Genomic DNA, 11,290 nt, shown 5'->3' on the forward strand with positions numbered 1-11,290 from the left:
AGTGGGGACTTTTGTAGGAATCAAAAAACTAAATAATGGCATGTTATGTGATCAAAACAATAGAAAATTAAAGCCCATCGAATTGATCCAATATAATATACTAATTTATATATGTATATTATCTTATTATAGATACATTTATAATTTATGATAATTTAGAAACAGGGATTTTTAAAAAATCACAAGTAACTTTCTTCATTTTATGTAAAATTCAGTTACACATTTCAAAAACGACATCATATTATTAAAATCGACCATTAAATCGATTAATTAGAAATAATTGCAATACCGTAGTTGTTACAGTAATGTGCATGTCCAGTCGTTGAACCCAACCTAACCTAACTGAAATCAAATTATATCATTACCACTTCCGTCCTGAAAAATAAGGCAGCCTATTTGAAAAAAACGCGATATAAAAGCCCATGAAGGTTACCATTTTAAGTCCCTACTAATGGGTACGTGTTTCTACACACGAGTCAAACTCATTGCCCTCCTCAATATGCACCATTATTTAAATAAATAAAAAGGACACGGCCAACAATTACATTATTATTATTAAGTTCATACCCAAGTATTAGTATTTTAATATGTTGTAAGGTTAAATAAATAAACAAAAACAATAACAAATTATTTAAATCGTCCACAGACGATTTTATTCATTATTATTAAATTACTTTACTTTTATACCTACTATAAATCGGTGTCATAGTCCATGATCGACATCGTCTCAAAATAAAGAAAATTAAATATTTCATCTGATTCATTAATAGAAATATTGTTGCATATTAATTAATTCCTATAAATAATTTTGATATTAATAAGTACAACACGGAAATGACTTAAGTGTCAAAGTTCATAACTGTGCGTATACAGTCGAACTTCTGTAACTCGTTTAGGATTATGAGATTATAAGGGTTATTAGCGGTGGTGTTATCAACAATAATGTTCAAAAGAAACCCTAAGCCCACCCTGTAATAAAGCTTCACAACTACACTAAAAATAAAAACCTTACAACCCTTATTGGTTCTGATTCTTTCCACTTGTAATCAAACCAAGGGGAAGAAATTGGGAATAAAACCTAAAACGTTTAACAGGAACACTCTAATAACTGATTGCATTTAGGAAAATTGAGTTCGGGAAATCTGAATGTATAGGGTCGTATTAAAACAGATTCGAAGTTAACCTGATGATGAGGAATTCACTTGAAGGTGCTGACAGTAATTATTAATGAAAAGAAAAGTTACTCTAGGAGTGAAAACCAAACATTAATCCTTAACCATAAAAAATTACATAAACTTAAGGATGTTTGGAAGGTATGTCAAAATGCTACGAGACAAATAAAAATTTGGAATAACGTTCCTCATTCAATTCTAAAACTCCTGTAAAAATTACAAATCGATTCACTAAACCGTTAAAAAGTTATTGAAATTTTAAAAAATTGTAATTTTACACGTCATTTTATGGAGATTCGTTAACCGAACAGATTAAATTTATTTTTATTAACAGAAAAAAAGCTACCAGAAATTTCAAACTTTTATAATAAGTAACTTGAACTCTGGAGAATCACTTTAGCGTAAGGTTATTCAAATTCACTAAATGGTTATCGAGGAAAAAATGAAAAATTAGCTGAAAATCTCGTTTTTACTTGATAATATAATGATAATATTTATAATTGTCTGAAATAAATGCAATTTTAAAGTTTTAATTATTATTTAAACATATTAAAAAGTTTTACGCTCATTATTAATAGAGATTGAAACTAAATATTTTTTTGTTTCTAAGTTGAAAACAAGGCATATTCACTGCCAAAAGTCAGATAAAAATTTTCCGTATTGTTCGTTATTTCTTATTTTATTCAAAGTTTTTGGTTAAATTCCAAATTTTCTCTCAAACCGTATACTTTTTTTTTGGTATAGATAGTATTTATTTACCTCATGATATGCTGCAAAACCTAATTAATCACGAATTTCTAATTTTATGTACTCTTGTCTCCGATTGTACCTCCCAAACATCCTTAACATTATATTATTATATAGTACTTAATTACCCTTTTTGATTAAAATAATTACCACCTACGATTTACTTCAGTATGCACAAAATCATATACAAATGTACAGGTGCATATTTTGTACATTTGTACATGTGTGACGATATTTATATGAGTACAACATATGTAAATAGTACTGTAGTACCTACTGTGCTATAATTTTCTCTGACAATGAGTCACAAACACGCTCGTAAATATTCATTTCTGTAGTCCAATTTGGCAATGGCACTTTGAGGTACAGCAACTAACCCATTTGTATTACAAGACACATTTTCGAATTTAGGTCAGGATCACATATTACGAGTGTATTTTTAATCCGACTACATTAAAAAAAAAAAACAAAACAAAACAAACATCATCAGGCATCACACGTTGTCATTTTCTAGAAAAGTCGGACTCACGCGCCGAGGGTTCCGTACAGACTTTTAGGTATACTTGGGACAATCAAAATTGGCAAAGTCTGCAATAAATTATCTGTGAGAATGGACGTATCTTCTCTCTTGTTTCTACATGGGACTGTAGTCATTTGCAGCGTTTTGAACACGCCTCTATTAAGTTAGGAAATGCTTTGTACTGCTATACAGACAAAGTGAAAAGAGATAACCGAATAATAGTAAGCGGTGCACCGGTTAGAGGTTGCTTTTTTTGGAATTAAATCTTTAAACAAACGTCTTTGCTTTCCTAAATTCCTGAGAATGTTGAAGCCTGTCAACAATCAATTGGTGTAATGTTATTCCTTTTTATTTATTAGCGTCCGCTGCAATTCCTACCTGACATCTCTTTTCGATGTTGACGATATTCCCTACAACGTTTGTCGTGAGTAAAAGTAGGCGTTCTGACAGCAGCCGTCCTTAGTCTAGTTAATAAGTTGAAAGAAGAAAGTAAATGTGACAGTTTTATTGCGAACTATACCAAATTTGAACGTCTAAAGTATATGAGCGGTCCAGACTACCTGATCGATCGATAGACAGTGGTCAATACCCACCTTCTGCTCGTTGCAACTTGGATTATCATAAATCGTCGTTGATGAGTACAGTCGTTAACATTGCATATGGGGTGGAAAATACTGTATTTCGAGCATCTTCAACCCCTGTAATACCTAACAACCATGCAGGCATTTTAGTTTGCTCACGATCTCAATTGAGATCTAATGAATAAATTGCAGTGAAAAATTTTAAATAGTCGATGCCTCTGTACGTTTAGTAAATAAAGAATATGTGAAAGATGAGGATGTAAAAGGAAAATACAAATTGGATATTCATCAGAGAAATTACTGGACTTTAGAAATTTATTGCTTTGTCTTCTGTCTCTTGTTTGATGTCTTCCTTAACACATGCATCTGAAAAAGAGGCTTAACTTATCTTACTTAAAATTAGTCACCATCATCATAAGGTCGTCAGTCCTAAGACTGGTTAGACACGCACCTCCACTCTTTCCTATCCTGAGCTAATCTTCGCATTTGCCTAAAACTAGAACAACCCATATCCTAAACTATTTGTGAACAGTAATCTAATCTATGTCTTCCTCTACCCTTCTTAACTTCCGTTTCTGCCTCTAATATGTCTCTAAGTAGGCCTTCATGCCTTAGAAGGTGGCCTACCAACCTATCTCGCTTATTTCTTATTAACTTCCATAAAGTCCTCTGTTCTCCTATTCCTTCTAATATCTCTTCATTTCTAACCTTCTCTATCCACGGTATCCTCATCATTCACCTGTATCACCACATTTCGAACGCTTCTAACCTTTTCTTTTCCGCGCTCTCTCTACTTTGCTTTGTATCGACTCGAACTCGGTGCCGTACTAACTCTTCCGACCTTGCAACAACTATTTGTAAGGGCTGGCCATGTTCTAGAATGCTCCAGAATATGACGTTTATAAAATCTAATCTTCTCTGTCACTATGTGTGTTGGGTTGCTGTTGGCAGATAATTGAAGAAGCGACAAAAGCACAAAGGAATTGTTTATGAACTTTAATAATTGTGGTGTGGTTAAAAAATATTCCTTCTAATTGATAAACTATTACTATATATATTGCTAATGATTCAGACGTCCGACCGCGCTGACTATCCGTCACGAACTCTGTTCGTTGTATGTACGCTGCTAACCATTCTACTTAACTACCACAAAAACTACCCTCTTTTAGAAAAGAACACAAAAGTAAAATACTAAAAACTAGCAACAAGACATACACATCTCTTAACATTACTTAATAATTACATATACCTATAATAATATTTATTCATCGTTGTACCAAAAACTAACAGTTGCTTACTTACATGTGACAGTAAGTACATTTAATGTAAGAATGTTACAGCATTCATCATATAGAAGGACACTTCAAAAATTCAGAATATGTTCCTTTAAGACACCCACTAATTTCGAAATTATGCACCCCTTATATGAATCGCTTGGAGCAGCTATTGAGATTTGCATATTACGTTAGAAATGTTAATTCTCGTCTCTCATTCCTTGCCGCATTCAAATTTTTATTATTTTTAAAATTAAAAAGAATGGTATCGTTTACCAAATTCATGTATTGGGTACATCGTGATTCTTGCAATTAGAAATTTCGAACAATAAAGAGAAACGTAGTGTTTCATATACAAATTANCCCTAAAACTAGAACAGCCCACATCCTTAACTATTTACGAACAGTAATCTAATCTAGGTCTACCTCTACCCCTCCTAACTCCTGTTTCTGCCTCTAATATGTCTCTGACTATACCTTGATGCCTTAGAAGGTGTCCTACCAACCTATCTCGCCTATTTTTTATTGACTTCCATAGAATCCTCTGTTCTCTATTCTTTCTAATACCTCCTCATTTCTAACCTTTTCTACCCACGTTATCCTTATCATCCGCCTATAACCCCACATTTCGAACGCTTCTAACCTTTTCTTTTCCGCCGCGCCCACTGTCCATATTTCGCACTCGTACAACGCCGTGCTCCAAACATACACCTTTAACAACCTTTTTCGAATTTCTAAATTAACCGTTCGCGAACATAGAAGCGACTTCTTTTTAATAAAGGCGACACGACCCTGCGCTATCCTCTGTTTTATATCCGTACTACTCCTTCCATCCTGACTTCCTAGGTATCTAAAATCAGTCACTTCTTCTAATTTTTCGTCTCCTATCTTTAGATTCGCTCTTTCCCTACTTTTTCTTCCCTTGCATACCAGTATTTTAGTACAAAAGTACAAAAAGAAAAGAAAAGGAAACTTGATGACTGACTAGATAAAACAAACTTAAGCCTAGAAAAACTATCCCCGATCTACCCCTTAGTCAAAAGAAACTTTCTTTGAAAATGGCCCATTGGTCAAAGATACCACTATCATGCGCACAGGTATTTTTATGTCTCTGTAAGCTTCTATAAACTGATCAATTAATTAATAAATAAATAAATAATAAATACTTCTCATTAAGTTCAGTGAAACCTGCACGAGTTTTCTTTGTAATTCCTGAATCGTTTTGTTTTCTGTTTTAATTTAAATTCCGTTCCTAATGGCAAACAAATAATTTTAGAAAATGTTATTATCAATTGAATAATAAATTACACCATTTGTATGCATTGTCCATTTGGGTTAACTAGTTGTGATGCGTTTCCAAGGGTGTCCCAATTTTTGAATTAGATTAGCCACGAGACACGGCTTGCTACGTTTTATTACTTTTTTTTGACGTTTGTCTTTCAACGGTAATAATAATAACAACAACAATAACAATAAATTTGATGCTACACGCAAAGTTAATAAAAAAATTGCAGCGACATTGACCTAGACCTTTCGCAAAATGCCACAATCGGTGCGTGCTTTGTCCGTGTGTACTTAAATAAATTGCCATGTCACTTTGCAATAAATAATACGTAAATGGTATTGTTATCAGAAAAAAACGATTCTCTTTATTTACTTTTACCAAATGATTGATGACGATATGCTACCGCATGGGATGTTATATGAATGTCTATGTATCGTAATAACGTATGTCACATAAGTTTCGAGAAAATTTTAGTTGGCTTTGAAATAATTGTATGCATTTAAAGGACATTCAATCTAGTTACCTACCGCGATAAACAAATGCTCGTTATTATAGATACTGTTGTGTTGTAAAAATCCCAAAAAACATTCACAATCTTATTGAACAATGATATTGTGCATTCGCTCATTTGCAATTGAGAGATAAGGATAATTTTTACATCGACAAAGAAAATTGTTCAGATAATGTTAAACACAAAACAAAAACCGATAGTTTGAGGTGCTATTTCAAAAGGTGGAGTCTTTTCAGTGAAGCCTAGAGCAATTATAATTGTGCCAACATTTGTTTACTGGAATTGCTCGAATTGATTATTCCTAGTCTTCCATGTTTTGACTAGACTTGGCATCTTGCCATTATACAAGAACTACTTGGTCAGAAGCTAACAACATACCTTTTGTGCCAAAAACCAAGGATTTGTAGAGATTATTGAGAAGAATAAGTCTTCCCCGTGATCAAATGACGTTGTGATCAGACTTAGCATCTTGCCATTATTCAAGAACTACTAGAACTTGGTTAGAAGTTAATAACGTATCTTTTATGCCAAAAACCGAGGATTTGTGGGGACTATTGAGAACAAGTCTTCCCCGTAATCAAATAACGTTGTGGTTAGACTTAGCGTCATGCCATTATCCAAAAACCACTAGAACTTGGTTAGAAGCTAATAGCATTTTTTTATGCCAAAAACCGAGGATTTGTGGGGACTATTGAGAAGAAGTCTTTCCCATAATCAAATGACGTTGTGGTTAGACTTAGCGTCATGCCATTATCCAAAAACCACTAGAACTTGGTTAGAAGTCAATAGCATTTTTTTTGTACCAAAAACCTAGGATTTGTGGGGACTATTGAGAAGAAGTCTTCCCCGTAATCAAATAACGTTGTGGCTAGATTTAGCATTATGCCATTATCCAAAAACCACTAGAATTTGGTTAGAATTGAAGATTTTTGAAGACTGTAAAGGTGAAAACTGTAAGATAATGGATAGGAAGCTACGAATGAAGAAAAACTAAGGCGTAAAATATATCAAGAAGTAAAGGAAATTGATAACATATCGTCCGAATTATAATGGGCCAAATTATGCGAAAACTGCGTATCATTTGAAAACAATGGTCCTTTGTCATTATTTTAAATGCGTATTTAATTAACTGTTAGGTGAAAAGTTGATAAAGTTATACTTTAAATAAATTACGTCATACTTATTTCACAGAATTCTAACTTTTTGACCAAAATTTATGTGACATACGTTATAATCCATAAAAATGTTCGAGCTGTATGGCGATGGTTTACATAGACGGTAGACATAATTGGCTAACGATAAGATAAAAAAATGGTTTATAAATTTTATTATTAGTTATAATATATAGTTACAATTGGAATGTCTTTCTGATGTTACAGGTCTCAAAAAGAGCTTCCACACGAAAAAACAAATAATGGAAATCGGGTGAGTTTTCCTCTTACAAAAAAGAAAAGAATCATTAAACCTCTAATCCTTATTTTTTCTTTTTATAGGGGTAGCTGTTTGTATCTCAAGTGAGTAATTTCTTTTTTTTTTATCAAAAATAAATTAATTCTGGTTCGTCCATTTCAGTCCAGAAGAAGACAAAAATATAATAAACGACCAAAAGAATGGAAAGTTTAATATTAATTCTTCACCAGAATATAATGAAACACGTTCTGTGAAAAAATATTTTCCCCAGGTAAGTGCTGTCTTTACCTACTTATGTATGTATACGTAAAAATTGAGCAATTAGGTATTAAAGTTTAAAACAATGATTGATCAATTCGAATAACTTTTAATAATTGCAACCAGAAGGTTATATTAGTAATTGATAGCTGATGATAATAGAAATCTCTAGTATCGCTTGCATCAGCTAGTGTGTAACAAACGCAAGATGAAGACAATATTAGTATTCGTAGTTTTGACCTTGGGCTTAGTCCAGCACGCTTAATTTTAGTGTTGTTATTGTTTTCTAAAGGCCTTGATCTTGTCTTGCGAGAGTGGTTCTTGTTTTGGCAAGCCTTATCGCAACAGTTAAGAAAAATGAAAGTTACAGTTATATTTACGATAGCATATGCTCCGTTTGTAACCTTGCAATTGCAAATCTGTTATCCTTATCTTTCATTGCGAAATTTTGACTTTTTCGGTTATCGCTGTTTTTCAAGGTGAAAGTCGTAAAAATAAGCACAAAATTGCTTTCTCCTCTGATTTTAATCAAGCAAACTAGTTCACTTTAGAAACACCCCGTACATCTTACAACCACCTACATTTTCTGCACATTTTAATGATGATAGATGCAGTAAATAGACAAATTATTCAACAAGTTGTACTTCGTTTAGTTTCTCTAGCGATGTGACCTTCAGTTTGACCGGCGCAAAGTAGAAAAGAACGGCACTAGGGCAGAAAAGAAAGGAGACAACTCTCGGCCAAACTCTTAACCGGTGAGGAGCGTATAATCCGTACAGTACTGCACGGAAAAATTGACCATTTTATCCACTAAAATTGCATTGCTCAAATGTGCTGTTATTGGTAACAATTACTGCTGAAAATATCAACGAGATGTTTATTTATATTTGAAGACATGAAGGCTTTGACGCTTGTTTTCGACTCGCACTACTATTCATGATTGAACAAAACTTTTGGCAGGTACTGTATGAAAAAGTGTGTTTAATGAACAAGAGTCGAGAGTGTAATGAGCTTTTTTCTCCCTACCTACGATTTTGCCAGCGCGCATCCAAGACATTGGAAGGGGCACGTCGCTAGAGAAAGTAAATGAAGTATAAATTCGGATTGCATAACGACGTCAATAAAAAAAGCAATTTTTGTTGTATTTTACTTTAGGCTTTAGCAGCAGTTCTGTCGGCCATGATGCACCTCTCTGTAGGAATGACGATGACATTCTCGGCTGTTTTGATTGCGCAACTTCAAAGTAAAGACAGTGACCTTAGGGCAACAACTAGTGAAATAACCTGGATAGGTAACTAATCCGAATTATAAATAATATAACCAAAAACATATTCTACCGCAAAAGTTAATCTAATAAAAAAAATATAATTCATTTTACTCCAATCAAATAATCGCCTGATTACACCCTTAAATTACCCTCACATTCGTTTAGCTTCATGGTCATCATAAGGTCGTCAGTCTTAAGACTGGTTGGACACGCACCTCCACTCTTTCCTATTATGAGAGAATCTTTGCATTTTCTTAAAAACTAGAACATCCCACATCCCTAACTATTTGTGATCAATAATCTAATCAAGGTCTACCTCGACCTCTTTTAACTCCTATTCTGCTTCCTACCAACCTATCTCGCCTATTTCTTATTGATTTCCATAGCGTCTTCTGCTCTCTTTCTCTTTCTAATACCTCTTCATTTCTAAACCTCTCTATCCACGGTAACCTCATCATTCGCCTGTAACCTTTTCTTTTTCGTCGCGCCTGTCATTCACGTTTCGCACCCGCAAGGAACCCTGCTCCAAACATACACCTTTAACAATCTTTTTCTAATTCTAACATGTAGTGTAACATTTTAGCAAGTGTGTTAATGTTAACAATGCCCATTGGCAATTTAACGGGTGGTTTCATAATGGAACGACTGGGACGTCTGAACACCATAAAATTAACAGTAATACCATTATGTATTGGATGGGTTCTTGTAGCTACGGCCAACAACGTAACCATGATAATAGTTGGCAGAATGTTAGCTGGAGTCGGAGCAGGTAGTTTGACTATAACTTCTTTAAGTTAAACTATTATTGACAGTAATGATTTTTAGCTTGGGGTACCAACCCTGCTCTGGTGTTTATAACGGAAATAAGCTGCCCCACATTGAGGGGTTCGCTTGTGTCGTTAGGGGCTTCCTTTGCAACTCTAGGTAAACATTTTGAAACCGACCAGGGAAAAGACAATCGGGGTAATGTATTTGTTTACAGGGATGGCGCTATCTTATATATTCGGATGGATTTTGCCTTGGCGAACGTGTGCCTGGCTGGCCAATATCATCCCCCTGGCAGCAGGCCTAACCCTCCTGGCGATCCCTGAGAGCCCTCCTTGGTTAGTGCAGCGAGGAAAAATCGGGAAAGCCAAGAAATCATTGGAATGGTACTACAAATATTATCCTTTAGAAAATGTAAGTATAACAAATAATAATCACTGCTTATTATTTGTTTAATTGTAAAGTCATCGTCTGCCTTATTAAAAGTTGAACTTTTTTTTTTTTAATGAAGGTTCAAAAACCGCATAAATCGTAAATTACTATTAGTACTCACTCTCAACAGTTTTGTATTTCAAATCCATTATGTCAATTAAAAAATATACGACAATGACGTCTTCGACCAAACTCGTTATCGTATTCAGCTAATAAACTTTTTCGTTTTCGATTATACAAAATTAGAAACGTACACAGAGGCATTGTGTCTAATTGTAGTTTTCAAAACAGGGTCAAAGTGTAGCCGAAAATCAACTAGAGCATCTCGTGAAGACCAAGAACGATAGGAAGCAAGAGCACGCTGAGAAAAACAGGGGAAACTTTAAGATATTTATTCACGAATTCTTCAAACCGACTGGCTACAAACCCTTTCTAATAATGTTGGGGTTATTAACACTTCAACAGTTTTCCGGTATATTCGTCGTTTTAATGTATGCAGTAACCTTCAACGAGGTAAGGCATTTCCACCACCGCAAGGTGTTTCTGTTAGGGTTTTCCTAGAATAATAAAACTCGTCAAGATGAAACCCAAAGAAAATCCTTGTAAAGTCTCGAAGAGTATAAGCAATTTGTATGTTTGGTAGTCAAAATTAGTTGAACCAAACCTAACCTAAAGCAACTTAAGCTTATGAAGTTCAGTTAGGTTACGTTCGGTTCAATTCCTCTTGATTTTCCTTTTTTGGAAGCCCGGAAACTCATCATCATAAGGTCGGCAGTCCTAGGACTGGTTGGAGACGCACCTGCACTCTTTCCTATCCTAAGCTAATCTTCGCACTTTCCTAAAACTAGAACATCCCACATCCTTAACTACTTGCGAACAGTAATCCAGTCTAGGTCTACCTCTACCCCACCTAACTCCCGTTTCTGCTTCTAATATGTCTCTGACTAGACCTTCATGCCTGAGAAGGTGTCCTACCAACCTATCTCGCCTATTTTTTATTGACTTCCATAGAGTCCTCTGTTCTCCTATTCTTTCCAATACCTCTTCATTTCTAACCTTTTCTACCCA

General features: G+C 34.4%; 1 protein-coding gene across 1 annotated transcript in view; it reads left to right on the plus strand.

Moving 5' to 3' along the window:
- LOC108744155 overlaps positions 1 to 11,290 on the plus strand; it is a gene marked incomplete at its 3' end in the record, with an annotated part of 19,857 nt that overhangs the window by 562 nt on the left and 8,005 nt on the right. The window contains exons 2-9 of the mRNA XM_018479785.2: positions 7,470 to 7,515; positions 7,584 to 7,604; positions 7,663 to 7,771; positions 8,914 to 9,049; positions 9,609 to 9,794; positions 9,851 to 9,949; positions 10,008 to 10,204; positions 10,514 to 10,735. Coding sequence (XP_018335287.2) covers positions 7,470 to 7,515; positions 7,584 to 7,604; positions 7,663 to 7,771; positions 8,914 to 9,049; positions 9,609 to 9,794; positions 9,851 to 9,949; positions 10,008 to 10,204; positions 10,514 to 10,735 — 1,016 coding nt within the window. The remainder of the gene's footprint in view (positions 1 to 7,469; positions 7,516 to 7,583; positions 7,605 to 7,662; positions 7,772 to 8,913; positions 9,050 to 9,608; positions 9,795 to 9,850; positions 9,950 to 10,007; positions 10,205 to 10,513; positions 10,736 to 11,290) is intronic.

This window comes from Agrilus planipennis, unplaced genomic scaffold (assembly GCF_000699045.2).
Source record: "Agrilus planipennis isolate EAB-ADULT unplaced genomic scaffold, Apla_2.0 scaffold6, whole genome shotgun sequence".
Lineage (NCBI taxonomy): Eukaryota > Metazoa > Arthropoda > Insecta > Coleoptera > Buprestidae > Agrilus > Agrilus planipennis.